Source organism: Mus musculus, chromosome 4 (assembly GCF_000001635.26).
Source record: "Mus musculus strain C57BL/6J chromosome 4, GRCm38.p6 C57BL/6J".
NCBI classification, from domain to species: Eukaryota; Metazoa; Chordata; class Mammalia; order Rodentia; family Muridae; genus Mus; species Mus musculus.
The window spans coordinates 149,193,008-149,212,150 of record NC_000070.6 but is presented as its reverse complement, the minus strand read 5'-3'; the positions used below and the strand labels follow the sequence as shown (position 1 = coordinate 149,212,150).

The window sequence follows — 19,143 nt, the reverse complement described above, 5'->3', positions numbered from 1 at the left end:
GGTTCTGTCCATTGTCATCAAGGCAGGAACATGACAGCATCCAGGCAGGCATAGTGTAGGAGCTGAGAGTTCTACATCTTCATCTGAAGACTACTAGCAGAATACTGGTTTCTAGACAGCTAGGTTGAGGGTCTTATAACCCCACACACAGTGACACACCTACTCCAACAGGGCCACACCTTCTAATAGTGCCGCTCCCTGTGCACTATCACAACACCAATCACATAGAGTAAAATAATCTATACATAAAATAAACAGTTTAAAATGTGTGGGTGTTTGGGTTGTTTTAGTTTTTGTTTTGTTGGTTTTTTTCGAGACAGGGTTTCTCTGTGTAACCCTGGCTGTCCTGGAACTCACTTTGTAGACCAGGATGGCCTCAAACTTAGAAATCTGCCTGCCTCTGCCTCCCAAGTGCTGGGATTAAAGGTGTGCGCCACCACCGCCTGGCAAATGTGTGTATTTTTTTTTAATTATTTATTTATTATATGTAAGTACACTGTAGCTGTCCTCAGACACTCCAGAAGAGGGCGCCAGATATTGTTACGGATGGTTGTGAGCCACCATGTGGTTGCTGGGATTTGAACTCAGGACCTCTGGAAGAGCAGTCAGTGCTCTTAACCGCTGAGCCATCTCTCCAGCCCCCAAATGTGTGTATTTTTAAAAAGAGTTCAAAGAAAGATATTGCATAAGCCTGGGATGTGGAGTGTCAGTGATCTGGAGCACTGGGCAGAGGTACTGTCTCCTCAGACCTGGTGAACTGATGTGACAGTCAAGACCAAACTACTGATATTTTCCTGCTGCTCAAAATCTGTTCACCCTTTGGAGACTGGAGTCCGGCTCAGTGGTGAAGAGCACTTGCTGCTCTTGGAGAAGACCCAGTTCAGATCTCAGCAGACACAGAGTTCGTCGCAACGCAACCATTCTAAACTCCACCTCTTCTGATCACCGTAGGCATCAGGCATATATGTGGTACACATGCATGCATGTAGTACATACACATACACGCAAGGAAAACACTCATGCACTTACATCTAAACCATTTTTTTTAATGTATTCTTTTTGCCATTTGGCCGTTTAGAGTGTCATCTGTGTGTCAAGCCCCATGGGTGAATACTGCTATTTTCTGGAGAAACAGGCACACAGTGCATCTCTGTCACTTTTGAGAAGTAGGTCTCTGCTGCCATCAGAACACAAAACCATGGCGTTTATGTCAGGATACTTCCTGGAAGAGATGGCTTTTGAGCATCTCTTGTCTAGACAGTAGATTCCTAGGCCAGTTTACCATGGGCAGTCTTACTGTTCTTACAGAGGCTCAAATTTCCAAGTTTTCTATATATAGTAGGATTTCATTTTCAGCAAAACAAACAAATAAAACCTATGAAAGAACAAGTCTTTATTCTTTGCTAATTTTTTTTCAGGGGATGTGGGTGGGTTTGCTTGATTTGGGGGTCTTGGTGGAGTTGGTATGTTCATTTATTTTTTTAGGTTTTGGGGGTAGGTTTGTTCATTTGGGTTTGGGTTGGGGGTAGTTGGCTTGTTTTAAGATAGGCCTTGAGCTCTGCAGTTCTCCCTCCCTCCTCTCTTCCTGAGTGCTCGTCTTCCAGTCATGCACCACCACGTCCTGCTACAGGAGTTGACTTCTTTACTCTCAGTATCTCTGTAAGGCTTATAACTCCAGCTTGTATATATGTCCACTTACATCAATAATCAGGGTGCTTTAATTCCTCAGCCAGTTTTGAATCTGAAATACTCTCTGTCTGGTATGGAAAACGCTGACACACAAAGAGATAATCATTTGGCTCAGTAAAAACAAACAAAAAATGTGCTTTGTTAGTATGTTTCTACCTGTAGAGTGCAAAGTGAGCTCTTAAAACAGACTTTGCCAGACACAGTAGCACACTGTTTACCCTAGCGTTTGGAGGCAGAAGCAGACAGATCTCTGTGAGTTTGGGGCCAGCTTGGGCTTCATGGTCTGATGAATTTTGATGCAGTATTTATCTGTCTGTCTTTTTATTAAGCTTTTTGCATCGGCATGATGAAGCGTTCTCCACTGAACCCCTCAAGAACAATGGAAGAGGAAGTCCCCTGGGCTTCTACCATGTACAGAACGTGAGTAACCTGAATATTTTGCCACGTGTCTCTCAGGTTTTGTTAGCCAAGGGAGGATGGTCGTGTAAAGTGTGAGCTGTCCTTTGTGCTTGGATGGGGGAGCTCTGCAGAGAGAATGAGCAGTAGAGATGGTGGCCAGGACAGTGAGGCAGTCTTCAGAGGAGGAACAGCAAGGTGCTTACCAAATCATGGGGGCCACTGAGTGTGTACGTCTAGTCTCCCAGTGAAATGGTCCCTCAATTTGAATATGATTTTTTAAAAGATTTATTTATTTTATTTATATGAGTACACTGTAGCTGTCTTCAGACACACCAGAAAAGGGTGTCAGATCCCATTACAGATGGTTGTGAGCCACCATGTGGTTGCTGGGAATTGAACTCAGAAACTTTGGAAGAGCAGTCAGTGCTCTTAACTGCTGAGCCACCTCTCCATCTCCTGCCTTTCTTTCTTCCTTCCTTCCTTCCTTCCTTCCTTCCTTTCTTTCTTTCTTTCTTTCTTTCTTTCTTTCTTTCTTTCTTTCTTTCTTTCTTTCTTTTTTTGTACTCTATAAAGTGAAAGAGAGAGGCTGGGACTATGGCTGTAGCCCAGTTGGTAGAGTACTCACTTCACATGCACGAGGTCCTAGGTTTGAACTCCAACACTCCAACAAAAACAAAAATTTGAAATATAGAAAGTCAGAGAAAAAGGGACAATTAAAATAAAGCATGAACTTTGGAGGTAGAGAGATGGCTCTGTGGTTGAGTATGTGTCCACTCTTGTAGAAGACCTGAATTAGGTTCCCAGCCCACATCTGTTGGCTCACAACTGCTTATAACTCCAGCTGCAAGGGATCCAAAACCCTCTTCTGGCCTCTGAGGACATTCATATACTCAACATGCACACATCCAAATGTATGCACATACCTATAACTAAAAATAAAAGATATATTTGATGAATACTGATCAGCCATTTAACAAGCCTCTGATTCATAAAACCACAGAAGTCCCCAAGGAGCTTAGAACTAATAAGGAGAACTATAGATAGAGTATGGAGACCTGAGAATGAGTCAGTAAATTCAAAAGGGAACAGTTTTTTTTTTTAAGATTTATTTTATTAATATATGTAAGTACACTGTAGCTGTCTTCAGACACTCCAGAAGAGGGAGTCAGATCTTGTTACAGATGGTTGTGAGCCACCATGTGGTTGCTGGGATTTGAACTCTGGACCTTCGGAAGAGCAGTCGGGTGCTCTTACCCACTGAGCCATCTCACCAGCCCAGGGAACAGTTTCTATATGGGAAAATGTTAAGTTGCTTTCCTGTGTGAGGGAAAATGGTTATGTAGAAAGAGAAGGTAGAGAGAAATAAAGGGTGAGGAAAAAAAAAAGCAGGTGTGTCAAACTTGGCCTTGCCTTTGCTCATAGGCCACAGCCAACACGTGTTTTTCTTACCTCTTTTACCAACCACCTGGGCTGTGGGGGGAGGGCCTTCCCAGCAGATTCCTGGCCATTCCTGAGAGAAAGCAGGTAGAAAGAGCAACAGGCAAGTCGTGAAACAGTGAGCATCAGTAGAGTAAGGCCAGTTCTGCTGCACTGTGGAGGGTCTAAAATGCCAAAGCTTGGTTGTCTTAGTAGTTTAGGGTTTTACTGCTATGAACAGACACCATGACTAAGGTAACTTGTAAGGACAACATTTAATTATGGCTGGCTTACAGGTTAAGAGGTTCAGTCCATTATCAAGGTGGAAGCATGGCAGCATCCAGGCAGGCATAGTGTAGGTGGACCTGAGAGTTCCACATCTTCATCTGAAGGATAATAGCAGAAGCTAGGATGAGGGTCTTAAAGCCCATGCCCACAGTAATATACCTACTCCAACAAGGCCACACCCTCTAATAGTGCCACCCCCTGGGCCAAGCATGTACAAACCATCACATTGGCAAAGTGACATTGGAGTGAGGAGCAGAGGAAAGCCTGTCCTGTGTGGTGGGACGCCCAGCATGCCCAGGATGCTTCACAGTACTGAAGGCTGCTGGAAGCACACCCCTGTGCCCCCCTGTCACCATCCTACCCTAAGCTCACCTCACGGTCTTCTTCCTAGATTGCGGTGGAGGTCACAGAGTCGTTTGTGGACTACATCAAAACCAAGCCCATTGTATTCGAGGTCTTTGGGCACTACCAGCAGCACCCACTCCATCTGCAAGGACAAGATCTTAACAGGTCTGAGGGAGACGGGCAAAAACTTTCTCCTCGCTGTTTGGGTTTTAGTTCCTTGCTTCCTGGAAAAGAACTCTGGGGGGTTTTTTGTTGGTGGTTTTTTTTTTTTTTTTTTTTTTTTTGGTGTTTGGTTTTTGGAGACAGGGTTTCTCTGTATAGCCCAGGCTATCCTGGAACTCACTTTGTAGACCAGGCTGGCCTCGAACTCAGGAATCCGCCTGCCTCTGCCTCCTGAGTGCTGGGATTAAAGGCATGCGCCACCACACCCAGCTTGGAAAAGAACTCTTAAGGGATGCAGAAGAGTTGTCACTATGATTTTGTAGCTAACCAATCACTAAGTTAACTTGATGAAGAGCAAGCTGAATTCTGTCCAGATGGCTTTAGGCACCTTCCTTTTGTTATAAGAAGAAAAGTTTAATAGAGTGGAAAGTCGGTCCAGCAGAGCTAGAATACACATGTGGTTGTTTCTGACAGCCTTTCTTCAAAATGCAGAGACTCACAGTGGAGTCATTACAGCTCATGAGATCAGTGGCATAACTTTTGTTTTTGTTTTTGAGACAGGGTCTCTTAATATAGCCTTTGTTTTTGAGACAGGGTCTCTTTATGTAGCCTTTGTTTTTGAGACAGGGTCTCTTTATGTAGCCTAGGCTGTCCTACAACTCACTATGGAAGACCAGGATGTCCTCAAACTTAGAGATCAGTCTGCCTCTACCTCTGTCTCTGTCTCTGCCAGTGAGTGTTGGGATTAAAGGTGTGAGCCACCATACATGGCAGTGACGTGACCTTTTATTGGTGGAAATGGCAGTGCCAGTTGAAATTTGCAGGAGGACTTTTATCAAAATGTGTTGGTCTCTGTGTGGGGTTGTGTTGGGCATCTCTTTTCTTAAGAAGATTTAAGCACAGAATGCAGGGGGAATGGGTGCAAGCCTTTGATTCCAGCCCTGGAGGGAGTCAGAGGCAGGCAGATCTCTGTGAGTTCAAGGCTAGCATGAAAGAAAACAAAAGATTTAAGCATGCATGCCATTAATCATGGACACTCACCCCATTACCTCACGATGCTCTCTTCCTCTCTTTGCAGTCCACCTCAGCCATCTCGGAGATTCTTCCCCCCACCCATGCCACTCTCCAAGCCAGGTGAGCAGCCACTATGCTCTCTCATGCGCACACATCTCTTCTGAAGAGTTTCCAGACAAGGTCACACTGGAGTTCCTTCTCTGTCTCCTTGTGTTCCTGTCTCCTTGTATATTTCTAACAGGAACAGGAGTGCTTGGCTCCTGATCTGAGATGAGGTCAGAAATAATTAGGCTCTGTCTCTCTGCTCATCTCATCCAGACTTGAATATTTTCCCCTCCTTCTTAAATCTCTCTGCTTTATATGTGATTACTTCTGTCAGTAAAAACATTTTTTGGCCAGGCGTGGTGGCACACACCTTTAATCCCAGCACTTGGGAGGCAGAGACAGGCGGATTTCTGAGTTTGAGGACAGCCAGGGCTACACAGAGAAACCCTGTCTCAAAAAATCAAAAAAAAAAAAAAATCTTTGCATATTAAATTTATTCTATATGTTTAATTTTGTTGTTGGGACTTTTATTTTTGATTTATACATAGTAATTGTATATACTTATGATATAGGATGATGCATTTGTAACTATATATTTTGAGGAACACATATACACTCACACACACACATACACACTCATATACATCTTAGTATAACTAGCATATCTGTATCTTAAGCATGTCTCATTTGTTTGTGGTAGATATATTCAATTTCCTTTCTTGTAGCACTTTGTAAATGATGACAGGTACCCTATTATACAATAGAATGCCAGAATTTGTTTCTCTTCATTTAGCTTGTTTTCACTTTATTTTTGTTCTTTTCCCTTTCTGCCCACTTACCAAATCCCCACCCCTGCCCTGCACTCATTCTCCTCCCTCTACCTTTCCCATCCCCATCGGCCTTCAGAGCATGAAAGAAAGATTGAGCTGATACGGTTTCTCATGGCTGGCTATGTGAATGTGCATGTGTTGGATACATTCTCTGAGCACGCCAGCGTGCTAGCTTCCTCTGCTGTTGCCACCTTCCAGAATGAGGCTGGTTCACTGCCGCCTTTTCTCTTTCCGCCAGCTCCCAGCTTCCAGAATGAGAGGGTACCCAAGCAATATGGTTAGTAGCTAAACTAGCCCTGCCTTAGATGTAGAACCAACTTGGACATATGTGAAGCACTGATGTCTCTGTTTGTTCCCTAGCTACCGTAGAGCTCTTCACATTGTCAAGATCACATCACAGTTACTCCAGGGAGGCTGTAGGGAATACCTCTTACCTCATCTCTTTCACCTCTCCCTGAGGATAAGATGCCTTGATTGTCCCCCAGAGACAAGGTCTCTAGTCCAGGCTGGTCTGAACTGCCTCTATAGGTGTGGATGATCTTGAGCTTCTGGCCCACCGGTCTCATCCATAGAGTTGCCTGCACAGTGTGCGCCTCCTACCCAGTTCAGGGAGTGCTAGGGATTAACCCTAGAACGTCATCTGTACCAGGCAAGCATGCTTCCTGCTTACCTACATCTTCACCCCTCCTGATACTTTTGTTTGTATTATTTTGCAATAGTATTTCATATTGTGATTTTTTTAAACTAGTAGTTGAGGGGTTTTTTGTTTGTTTGTTTGTTTTTGTTTTGTTTTGTTTTTGTTTGTAGTGTTAGGAATCAAACCCTGGGCCTGGAGCCTGTTAGTCATTTTATCACTGAACTATGGCCTGGAGCCTGTTAGACAGTCATTTTATTACTGAGCTATGCTCCGTCCCTCTTCTTCTCTTCCATCTTCCCTGCCCCTCTTCCTTTCCTGAGTACTTGGGTTTGCTTACGGAGATGGCTGCCAGAACAGTATCCAGTTTCCTTATTAGAAGCCCCAGCACATGTGAAGCACAGCTGATGACTTCCGCCAAGAGGCTGTTCATTTGAGAAATGCTCCATGATTGTTGAAGCTCCTTCATATACGTTATGCTAATGAGTCTTCACAATACTTTTCAAAGTAGGGGGCTAAATATGACCCACGAGGCAGAATCACACCCACCCAGAGGCACTATGATTTGTTTCACTGGGGTGTGACCCTCGATTTTACCATCTTTAAACTCTTGGTGATTGTTATATAGGTGGAGGTCAGGAGATGTGGGTTGGCAGACGACCCCAGTGACACGCAGGCCCTCCCTGGTGGCTCCTGAGCATCCTCTCCCCATGTGGCTGTGATGGGATAGATACCGTGTGATGGGATACCATGCCCCCAAACAGGAAACTCTAGAAAACAAAGGATTTTTAATGATTTAAAGCACATTTATTTTATTTAACAACAACAACAAAAGAGCCATTTTCTCATGTTTAGAAACTGTTTTGAGAAGGAGTCAGTGCTCTGGACTGGAGACACTAATGACACTTAGTGTGGAACTTTCCCTGCATCTATCCTCACATCTATCCTCTTAAAGACTGACACTAAAGATGCTTACACTTTTGTTGAGTTGACTAGGAACAGATTTTGACATGTTATAAACACTTTTTTTAAAGTTCCAGCTACTAAGTTAAACACCATGAACAAAACCACCCTTGGGCAAAGCATGAGCAAGTACGACCTTCTGGTTTGGTTTGAGATCAGTGAACTGGAGCCTACTGGAGAGTAAGTCCAATTTTAAATACATTTCTCAATAAAGTATTTCAGAATTAGAGAGATAGTTTTGAGCCTGTTTGGGTCCCTGCATCGTTGTCCTGTCCAATTCCTCTTTGGATTGAAAGTGGGTGCCTTGCTACTTGTCTGTGAGTGAGGCATTTGCCAGAGGCCGTCGAGGGGGATTGTGTAGCAGCAGCAATGTGATGGGTACCAGATGCACCTGCTTGTGAGGGAAGACAGCAGCATGGTGCTTCTACTAAGACTGCTGAACAGATTGGAGGAACAGGCTCCAGGCTCAGATGGAGGTTTCTGGGGGCTGGTGAGAAGGCTCAGCACATCTGGGCACTCGCTGACAAGCCTGACGATCTGAGTTTGATCCCTGGGACATACACGGTGGAAGGTGAGAACCAACTACTACAGATTGGCCTCCCTCCACACATGTGCCCTGGTAGTGTCACACACACACACACACACACACACACACACACACACACAAATGAATGAATAAATAATGCAATCTTTTAAAATTAGAATACCAATCCCAATGAGGCCTGTGGATTAAGATTTTATTTTATTAAAATGTAATCCCTGGATTAAAATTTTCCACCTTTCCAATATTGAGACCACTATGGCATTGTAGGATGTTTTGCAGTACCTTTGGCCTGTACCTGTATGAAACTCCCTTCAGTTGTGTTGACCAAAGATAGCCCCTAAAAAAGAGCCACTCCCCTAGGTTAAGGGGATCCACATAAGCTTTCTTGTCTTTGTGAGCTGGGTTAGAATAAATAATTAGTGCAACTGTTGTTTATAGTTGTTTCTGAAATGCCTTGGGAAAAGCACAAAAGAGAACTACTCCTGAAAGACTCAAGCAGCTACAACCATTAGCCCAGATTAGGGAATAACTGTTAGTGTAGTGTTCCTCTGGGTATCATGCAGTGAACCACCGTCAGTGATGATCAGCTCCGTTAACTGCTAGTGTCTGCCTGCCGGGCGTGGTGGTGTACGCCTTTAATCCCAGCACTTGGGAGGCAGAGGCAAGCAGATTTCTGAGTTCGAGGCCAGCCTGGTCTACAGAGTGAGTTCCAGGACAGCCAGGGCTATACAGAGAAACCCTGTCTCGAAAAAGCAAAACAAACAAACAAAGGAACGAACAAAAAAAAACCTGTTAGTGTCTGCTGTGCTTATGACCCTGTGTCAAATAGAGTTCTGTTACTCCTCAGTTGACAGTCGTCTGAAGACTGTGGCTTTCCATAACCAGATGTGCAGCCTTAAAAGTTGTTAAGTGATGGTTTCTGCTGAAGTGATTGCTTTCTGGAGCTTTATAGTTAGAACTGGAAGTTGTCTATTTCCAATTTTCACTCAGTTCTGTAACATTCATTATTTACTGAATTATTATGCAATAGACAGAGATGGAAGAAAAAATATGGAGATCTTTTCACACTCCAGTCAAGCAGAGACGCTGAGATATAGATATGTACACGTGACTCTGTGGTGACATGCCTCACGGGGTCAGATGTGGAGCAGAGTGTAGAACAACAGAGATTTCTCTTGGCTACAACCCAGGAAGACTTGGCAGGTGAAGTAGTTCTAACTTCTGTCTTTTGTGTTTTATTTTTACAGGTATATTCCAGCTGTGGTTGACCATACTGCAGGCCTGCCCTGCCAGGGGACATTTTTGCTGCACCAGGTACTGACATCTGAGACAGAACAACAGATTTCTCAGTTCTTCATCTATATTTGGAGAGGAAAATGTGGAAGGACATTTTTGTTTGTCCCCCCCCCCTTTTTTTTTTAAATCAGGGTAGGAAATAGCTAGGAATTGAATACAAAACATCAAATACTGTTTCTGTTTGTATTAGTCAGAGTTTTGTCGAGTAATAGAACTTATAGAATCAGTTGAGAGAGAGACACAGATAGAGACAGAGACAGAGAGACAGAGTGAGAGAGACCCAGAGAAAGGAGGTTTATTAGAATAACTTGTTTTTGGTTTTTTTTTTTTGTTTGTTTTGTTTTTTGTTTTTGTTTTTCAAGACAGGGTTTCTCTGTGCAGCCCTGGCTGTCCTGGAACTCACTCTGTAGACCAGGCTGGCCTCGAACTGAGAAATCCACCTGCCTCTGCCTCCCGAGTGCTGGGATTAAAGGTGTCCGCCACCACGCCCGGCTTTATTAGAATAATTTGCATGCTGTGGTCCAGCTAGTCCAATAATCCAGCAGTTGCTCAGTCCACCAGACTGGATATCTCAGCCGGTCTTCAGCATACTCTGGAGTCCACAAGAAGTAGTGTGTAATGCCTGTGAAGGAGTGGCCTTGCTAGGAAGGGCAAGAACAAGCAGGCAAAAAACAAGGCTGCCTTCTTCTGTGTCTTTCTAGAGAAGATATGGTCCAGAATACATGCGTGTCTTCCCAACTTTAAAGATCTGGAATAGCTGGCTAGTGGTGGAGCAAGCTTTTAATCCCAGCATTTGGGAGGCAGAGGCAGGTTGCTCTCTGTTAGTTGGAGGCCTGCCTCCTGATCTACAGAGCTAGTTCTAGGACAGCCAAGGCTACAAAAGAAATCCTGTCTCAAAAACAACAACAAATCTGAATTAAAGGTGTTCCCACCTCAAAGGAGTAGATCCTCTACTTCAGATTATTTAACTAAGCAAAAATATGTGTAAATATATTTTAGATTAGCCATTGTGAAAAAGGGTCCGGGGGAGGCCTCCCTCCAAGGCCTCATCTTTGACAGTCACTCTTAGTTGGTGATTGCTACTGAAGTCTCTCTCCTTTATGGATATGAATACAGGTAAGTGGTCCCTTCCCTGCAAAATGACCCCGCACCACACAGTGTTCAGCACTTATTGGCTGGTGAGTGTTGGCAAGAAAGGAGGATGTGAAACTGGGAGGGTGACAGACAAGTGGGGCGTTAGGAAGAGTGGAGAGAGGCAGTGGTAGATGGCTGTGGTCAGAACACATTGTACCAAGGTATGGGGACAATGGAGTTCAATGACATCTCAATACTTTTCATAGCTTGTGTCTCACTGTCGTTTAGTTTTGTGTTCTTAGTCCATTTGTGATGGATTCTTATCCTGTCCTCCAGCTGGCTTCCAACTCCTAGGGTGACTCTCAGCCTCAGCCTTGATCATGGGGTAGCAGGTCTGAGCCACCATAACCTGACAACATTTTTTGTTTTTAAAATTTATTTATATATTATGTATACAGTACTTTGCCTGCATATATGCCTGCAGGCCAGAAGAGAACACTAGATCTCATTATAGATGGTTGTGAGCCACCATGTGGTTGCTGGGAATTGAGCTCAGGACCTGTGAAGAGCAGTCAGTGCTCTTAACCACTGAGCCATCTCTCCAGCCCCCGCCATGGGGGCTTTTGATTTCCTTGTTTTGTTTTGTTTTGTTTTGTTTTGTTTTGTTTTGTTTGTTTCTTCTCTTGTTTGGTTTTGACTGTAGGCCATTAAATCTGAAGCCCCTTTCGCATTAGGCAAGTTCTCTACCACTGAGCTATGTCCTTGACACTGTATTTTTGTAGCAGAGTCTTGCTGTGTAGCCCAGGTCCTTGAATGTAAGAGATCCTCCTGCCTCGGTCTTCCAAGTACTCAGATTACAGGCATGTGCCCCCAAGACCAGCCAGAAGCTCCCCATGAGGTCAGTGATGAAAGTCTGAACAGATTAAAAACACACTTTGTAAATGTACACTGCTCATTTGGTAAAATAATATTCAAGGCCTGGTGTGTTACTACACTTATAATCTCAGCATTCAGGAGGCAGAGGCAGGAGGATTTTGAAGTCAATGTCAGTGTTGGCTCCTTAGTAAGTCTTGGCCAGTTTGAGCTACATAGCAAAATCCATTCTTTAAAAAAAAGTGGGGGCTGGTGAGATGGCTCAGTGGGTAAGAGCACCCGACTGTTCTTCCGAAGGTCCAGAGTTCAAATCCCAGCAACCACATGGTGGCTCACAACCATCCGTAACAAGATCTGACTCCCTCTTCTGGAGTGTCTGAAGACAGCTACAGTGTACTTACATATAATAAATAAATAAATCTTTAAAAAAAAAAAAAAAAAAAAAAAGTTAGCTGCATATGTATCAAAAGATGGCCTAGTCGGCCATCACTGGAAAGAGAGGCCCATTGGACACGCAAACTTTATATGCCCCAGTACAGGGGAACGCCAGGGCCAAAAAGGGGGAGTAGGTGGGTAGGGGAGTGGGGGTGGGTGGGTATGGGGGACTTTTGGTATAGCATTGGAAATGTAAATGAGCTAAATACCTAATAAAAAATGGAAAAAAATAAATATTTTCTCCAAAAAAAAAAAAAAAAAAGTTAGCCAATGCTCAAAAGTATTTCTTATTTGGCTGAAGAGATGGCTCAGTGGTTAAGACCAACAACTGCTATTCCAAAGGTCCTGAGTTCAATTTCCAGCAACTACATAGTGGTTCACAACCATCTGTAATGGGATCCAATGCCCTCTTCTGGTGTGTGTGAAGGTAGCTACAGTGTACTCAAGAATAAAAATAAATAAATCTTTTAACAAACAAACAAACAATTTCTTGTCCAGGTATCCATGTTGCAGGGAGCTTCATTTCCCTAGAGCATATTACAGGGTCTCAGTCAATCTGTTAGTCTATCTCTGCTTCCCCACCTTTGCGAGTGTATCTGCCTGTCTGTCTGTCCCAGCCCCACCCCTGCCTCTCTTTCTCTCTCTATCTCTTTCCCAGGATGTATGAATTCATCTGGCCTCAAGCTTCATACTGTGATTACAGGTGTGAAGCTACAAAGGGTCTCTTAAAACCAGGTCAGCAACTGGCTTGTTCATTTTCTAACACATTCTCCTAAATTGTAATCTTGTTCCATTGCCCAGGGCATCCAGCGACGGATCACAGTGACTATCATCCACGAGAAGGGCAGTGAGCTCCACTGGAAAGATGTCCGTGAGCTGGTGGTAGGTGAGTGCATTCCATCAGCTGAGGGAGCCTGGCGTTTTAGAAATGGCATCATTCTGTGCTCAGTGCAGGAGAGGTATGGAAAACTGGAGAACACAAAGTGGAAAAAATAAATACCTTGAATTTGAAGCTCTCTCTCTCTCTCCTGATGGTGGGGAGGAGGGTCAAGACAGGGTTTCTCCATGTAGTCTTGCCTGTCATGGAACTCTCTTCTAGGCTGGCCTCGAACTCATAGATCTGCCTGTCTCTGCCTCCCAAGTTCTGGGACTAAGGTGTGCGTCACCACTGCCAGACATGTCGGAAGCTCTCTTGAGTGCTGGGTTTGTGGCTCAGGAGGAGAATGATTACCTGGTATATATATATATATATATATATATATAGAGAGAGAGAGAGAGAGAGAGAGAGAGAGAGAGTGTGTGTGTGTGTGTGTGCGTGTGTGTGCGTGCATGCAGGTATGCTAGGCAAATGCTCTTCCACTAGGATACAGTACTGATGATTGAACCAGGGGCCCTGCACATGTTCTACCACCAAGCTACTCCCTCGTACGTTTTTTTATTTTAACGACACTATGTAACTAAGCTGCCCAGGCTGGCCCTGAACTTGTGGTCGTTCTGCTGAGTTGTTAAAATGATAGGCCTGTGCCACCAGACCTTTTGATTTAACAAAATTATGCCTTATTTTTTAATGTACTTATCTTCTGGTTTCTTTTATCCCTTCTTTTAGGTCGGATTAGGAATAAACCGGAGGTAGATGAAGCTGCAGTTGATGCTGTTCTTTCCCTGAACATCATCTCTGCTAAGTCCCTGAAGGCTGCCCACAGCTCCAGCAGGTAGGATAGACACCCTGAGCAGCAGAAGTGTCGGCCCGGTGTTGTGTGACGGGCTCACATTAAAACCCCGTTTCTAGCGACTATTGGTGCAAATGGAGAAAGGACTTTCCTTTTTACTTCAGAAACTCTGCTGTGGTGCTGTTCCCCTTTAATCCCACGTTTGGGAGACAGAGACTAGAGGATCTCTATGAGTTCAAGGCCAGCCTGGTCTACATAGGAAGCTACAGGACAGCCAGGACTACATAGAGAGATCGTGTCTTTAAGTAAATAAGCAAACAAATTCTGTTTTCAGAGCTGGAAAAGTGACTCAGTAGTAAAAGTGTTTATTGCTCTCATAGAGGACCCAAATCCCATTCCCGTCCCCCATCATGTGACTCAGGGCAGCCTGTGATTCCACCTCCAGGTCAGGTTATTGTCTTGGAGAACACTGCCTTTGCATTATGGAATTAATTCTCTGCTGCTTTATGCCCTGGAAAACTTGCTTATGTGAGTGTTGGGAAAAGAGGGGGGTGCGGGAATAAGACAGGCAGAAACAGAATGAATAGTTTTGGGCCAAGATTAATTTTTTTTCTTATATCGCAGTTTTGTATAGGAGAAGGAAAAACAAACAAACATGTTTTTCTGCATGTAAGGAGAGCTGACAGGGCCTGTGAGAAGGGGGCCGAGTGCGAGTGGGTGTTGTATCTGGGGAGAGGGTGCCATCGCCTCTTCCTGGGCAGACCATACATAATACCATGTCTCTGAAGTCAGCAGAGACACCTCACGCCTCACTTGCCAGTGTTCAGATGGCATTCATCACTGTTGCCTTCCGCTGCTAAGGAGATGGTGTTGGGTTGAAACCCTGACGGGGCTGGACCTGCTTACTCTGAGATACCCTTGAAAAGTCCTCCAGCCTGAGCCCAGCAGCAGCTCAGGTGCTATATGAAGTGAATTTGGCTTCAGATAAGTTGGCTAAAGTTGAGAATAATGAAAGATAGACACCTTGAACTTTTTAGATCTATATACATTTTACTTTGTGTGTATGTGCAAAGGGTGTGTCAGAGGCCACACACCCTGCTGGAGTTGGTTCTCTTCATCAACAACATGAGTCCTGGGAGGCACACTGGGGCCCTCGTCTGCTGGGTTATCTCTCCAGCCTCAACAGTGTTTGTATTAATTGAAGCTTTGAGTGTACACATTAAGTTATCAATTCTTTCAGTAGATCAAGTCTTTCCTTTAATTATGGGGTTATTTGTTGGACTACTGACTATCTTTCACTCCTACTGTATCGTGTGGTTTTACAGTTGGTGGAACAAGAACTGGAAACCAAAGGGAAGAGGGTTAGAGGATTGAAAGTCAGAGCTGTTGTGGGCCACAGAGTGAAAGTCTGTCTCAAATTCAAGAAAAATCTCATCTAAATTCAACAGCTATTAAACAATTCCACTTTTCGTGTTAGGAAAAATCATTTAAGTTGGTCTTCACAGAAAGTTCTTTTTACCTTTATATTTGATTGATACGCCTAATATCTAATTAAATGTAAATTATTATAATAGTAAACACAATTGACATAAAAAGATTTAAGAAGGCTAGAGAAATGGCTCAACAGTTAAGAGCATTGACTGCTCCTCAAGAGGACCCAGGTTCAGTTCCCAGACCCGCACTGCAACTCAGAACTTCAGTTGCACTGCCCTTTCTGAGCTCCCCTGGCACCACACACACATGTGGTACACTTACTTCATGCGGGAAAATACTTATATACATTTAAAACAATGTTTAAGAACAGGTATATTCTAGAACTCTTAAGCAACCCAGTTTTTAAAATTAATTGTCTAGGTATATGACACACCTCTCTAGTTTAGAATTATTCCAGTTTGGAGACAGAGAACTGTTTAGTCACTTGTCTTATTGCTATGAATAAGGAAGGCGAAGTTGATTACAGCTCCAGAATATAGGCTGTCATGTAGGCAGCCGGAGCCTGAGGCAGCTGGTCTCACTGCGTCTGCAGCCAAGGAGCCGAGATCGGTGAGCACTGGTGTTGAGTGTGGACTGCAGCCATGGAGTGGCACAGGTCTCATGAGGGAGGCTCTTTCCACCTCAGTTCACTTGGCCTGGACAGTCTCCCACGCGTGCCTGCAGATTTGTCTCCGAGGAGATTCTAGGTCCTACCAAGTTAACCCAGTGTTCACCATCTCAGGCTCATAGGTTAATATGGTGAGTTGCTGTTGAGGTTATTTAAGGGCTAGTGTTGAAAGTAATGTATAGATCTGCAGATTGGTTGTACTATATATGTGCCTCAGAGGGCTTCTCTAACACATTGAAAGTAGAGAGTAATTGACAAAATCCTGATTCCCTTTCTGTCCACACCTGCCCTTGCGTTAACCAAGCCTTGGCTTTCTCTTAGCTCTACAGCAGTTGCTTACCATATCCAGTACTAAGTCACAGCTTGTGTGTGTGTGTGTGTGTGTGTGTGTGTGTGTGTGTGTGTGTGTAGGGGGTGTCATTAAAGATTTGATCTCCATATTCCTTTGTAGTCCATCTTTTTTCTTTTTTAAAATTTTGCTTTTTTTAGACAGGATTTCTCTGTATAATTGTACTGGCTGCCCTGAAACTTGCTTTGTAGACTAGACTGGCTTAGAACTCACAGAGATCCACTTGCCTCTGCCTCCTGAGTGCTGGGGTTAAAGGTGTGTACCACCATGCCCAGCCATTTTTTCTTAATGAACCTCTTGAGAGAAGGATTCATGTCACTTTAAGTCCCTTATCAAATTGTGTCCTAGAATTCTCCGTTCATTGTTTGTCCTCTGAAATTCAGTTCGCTTCTTAGCATTATTTTGCCCTTTTTAAAAAATATTTTTTCTCTGTGTGTTTCTATTTCTTCGTATATATTTGTTTGTTTTTCTTTCTGTCTGTCTTTTGGTTGCTGGACTAACGAAGGCATTTTCTGTTTCTGCAGGCTCTTGCTTGATAAGGATATTCCTAGGTACTTTCTGTTTGCTTTTTTTTTTTTTTTTTTTTTTAATTTATTTATTAATTATATGTAAGTACACTGTAGCTGACTTCAGACACTCCAGAAGAGGGTGTCAGATCTCGTTACGGATGGTTGTGAGCCACCATGTGGTTGCTGGGATTTGAACTCCGGACCTTCGGAAGAACAGTCGGGTGCTCTTACCCACTGAGCCATCTCACCAGCCCCCTGTTTGCTTTTTTGCTCCTAGAGATTCTAGTTTACCAGCTTTATGTCTTCTGTTGCTTTGGTTCCTGTTTTAATCCAGTAGTTTCTTTCCTGCATAAACCTAAGCTTTACCTAGAACAGAGCACGACCTTTTTTGTAGCCTAAGAATGCCCCCAGAGCTGTCTGTCCTGATGTGTGTACAGCTTCGGATGTAACTTCTCCAATGACTTAGTGCTAAATTATTGTCTCATTCCATTTACTACATTTTAAACACCTCTTCAGGTTGTTCTTTTTTACATTCTAAAATAGAATCTTTTACATCTCCCGTGATATCTCAGGCTTTGTTTTCTGACATTCTCTCTTCCTTCCCCCTCGCTCTACCCCACCTCTTTCATAGCTTGGAAAGTTTGCTGCAGATCACACTTACTTCATTTTGCTCTGTGCCTACTCCACGGAGAGCAGATTGACTCTTTAGGAGTTGAGTCTGCAAGAAAAAATGTTGTTAGTTAAAAAAAAAAAAAAAAAACATAGTCTCACCGGTTAGACCAGGTTGGCCTTGAACTCCCAGGATTCTCCTGCCTCTGTCCAGAGTATCAAGGTTAAAGGCTTGTGAAAGGCATTCAGGGAGGCTCATGCCACCTCAGTTGACAGGAGAGTAGTTCCCCTCCCGACCACATCCCCCACTCTCTCTCTCTCTCTCTCTCTCTCTCTCTCTCTCTCTCTCACACACACACACACACACACACACACACACACACACACACACGAGCGCTTGCATGCCAGCATAAAGTGTAACCATATGTAAGAAGCTGGTGCCGCCATGCATGGTATCAGGGCACTGAGGGGGCAGCAGCAGGCAGATCTCTGAGTGTGAGGCCAGCCTGTGCAGTATCGATGGCATTTCCCGTTATTAGAATTTCTATAACTAAGTTGAAATACTTAGCTTTTAACCACATTCTGAGCACATGAAGGTGTTCTGCTGAATCGCTAAGCCATGGAGAAGCTTTCCTTGTCCGCCATTTTTGTTGTACTTAGGGTCACTTGATGACCCAAATCTCACTGATTATTGCTGTGTGCCTTCTGAGTCTGGATAGAGAATTTTCTTGTCCCACACTCATTGCCGCAACAACTTGACACTGAGAAACAGTCACATTCCAGAAAAGACCTGAATTAGGACATCTGCAGATGGGCATGGCCACGCCTCAGCTCTGGGCACTGGAAATATGAGCTGTGGGCAGGGGGTTCCCTTTCAGAGAGGTTTCTCTGCCCTTGCTTTCTGGAGGAAGATGCATAGGGTGTGCTTAGAGAGAAGATATGCCCGTTAGTTGCCCTTGGGAATCGAGAAAGACAGAACTAGGGAGGTCAGCATTTGGAAAGGTGGAAGGGAGAATGAGGTTGGCAGGCAGTAGGTACATAAACAGTCTCTCTATGTGAGGTGGATGAGCTCTGCTCTTCCTGAGAGTGAACGTTGGGAGGGGATGGGGTTGGAAGAGCAGCTTCCCCAGGAAGTGTCCGAGTTCCAAGAAGAAATGACAGAGGCCTGGGAACTGATGTGCAGCCACCAGTGCGGTGTGTCTGTCTGTCTGTCTATCGCCAGGAGAAAAATCCTCAGACTGGAAGAACTTAAAGCAGTCTGCTAAATTTAACTTATGATTATTTCTTAACTATAAGGTTGATTTTTCAGATACATTTAGAAGGAATGAATGATAAAACCTACCTTTAGTGTTATAAAATTCCTCTCTACTATTAATAATAGATCAACTTGGGTTTGTTCGCTGAAATAATGTTTTTCATAATTCGATTCTGCCTGTTCCCATGGAGCATCTCCGGTATTTAAAGTGTCTCTAGGAGTCTGCAGAGGCAGCCAGTGAAGTTTAGATCTCTGGGATATGGGACGGAAGCCTACCTGCTACTGAGTCCTTACTTTTTCTGTTTGTTTAGTTGGTTTGTTTGGTTTTGTTTTTTTGAGACAGTGTAGCCCTGGCTGTCTTCAAACTCACTCTGTAGACCAGGCTGGCCTTGTACTCAGAGATCTGACTGCCTCTGCATGCACACACACACACACACACACACACACACACACACACACACAATCTCCGGGAATTAAAGGTGTGTGCTGCCACGCCTAGCTTAGTCCTTCTTACCTGTTATTAAAACAGACAGGGCGGCTCACTTGGACTTCTTTCAGATTCTGTCTACATTCTTCTTACTCCTTTTAAATGTTCTCATAGTTTATGTTGACGGTGGGGCTGGCTTTGTTTGAGAAAGAGTCT

At 44.0% G+C, this 19,143-nt stretch overlaps 1 protein-coding gene across 12 annotated transcripts in view; it reads left to right on the top strand.

The window, feature by feature from the left end:
- Positions 1-19,143, top strand: part of Kif1b (kinesin family member 1B) — a 131,455-nt gene that overhangs the window by 95,623 nt on the left and 16,689 nt on the right. For 11 of the 12 annotated variants that reach the window (XM_030253270.1, XM_030253268.1, NM_001290995.1 and 8 more), the window contains 7 exons: positions 2,019-2,109; positions 4,184-4,302; positions 5,378-5,433; positions 7,857-7,965; positions 9,577-9,643; positions 12,809-12,893; positions 13,614-13,719. In XM_030253270.1, the coding sequence (XP_030109130.1) occupies positions 2,019-2,109; positions 4,184-4,302; positions 5,378-5,433; positions 7,857-7,965; positions 9,577-9,643; positions 12,809-12,893; positions 13,614-13,719 (633 nt within the window). Of the gene's footprint in view, positions 1-2,018; positions 2,110-4,183; positions 4,303-5,377; positions 5,434-6,264; positions 7,823-7,856; positions 7,966-9,576; positions 9,644-12,808; positions 12,894-13,613; positions 13,720-19,143 lie in introns of those variants that run through there. The other variant, XM_011250200.3, reaches the window with a different exon arrangement.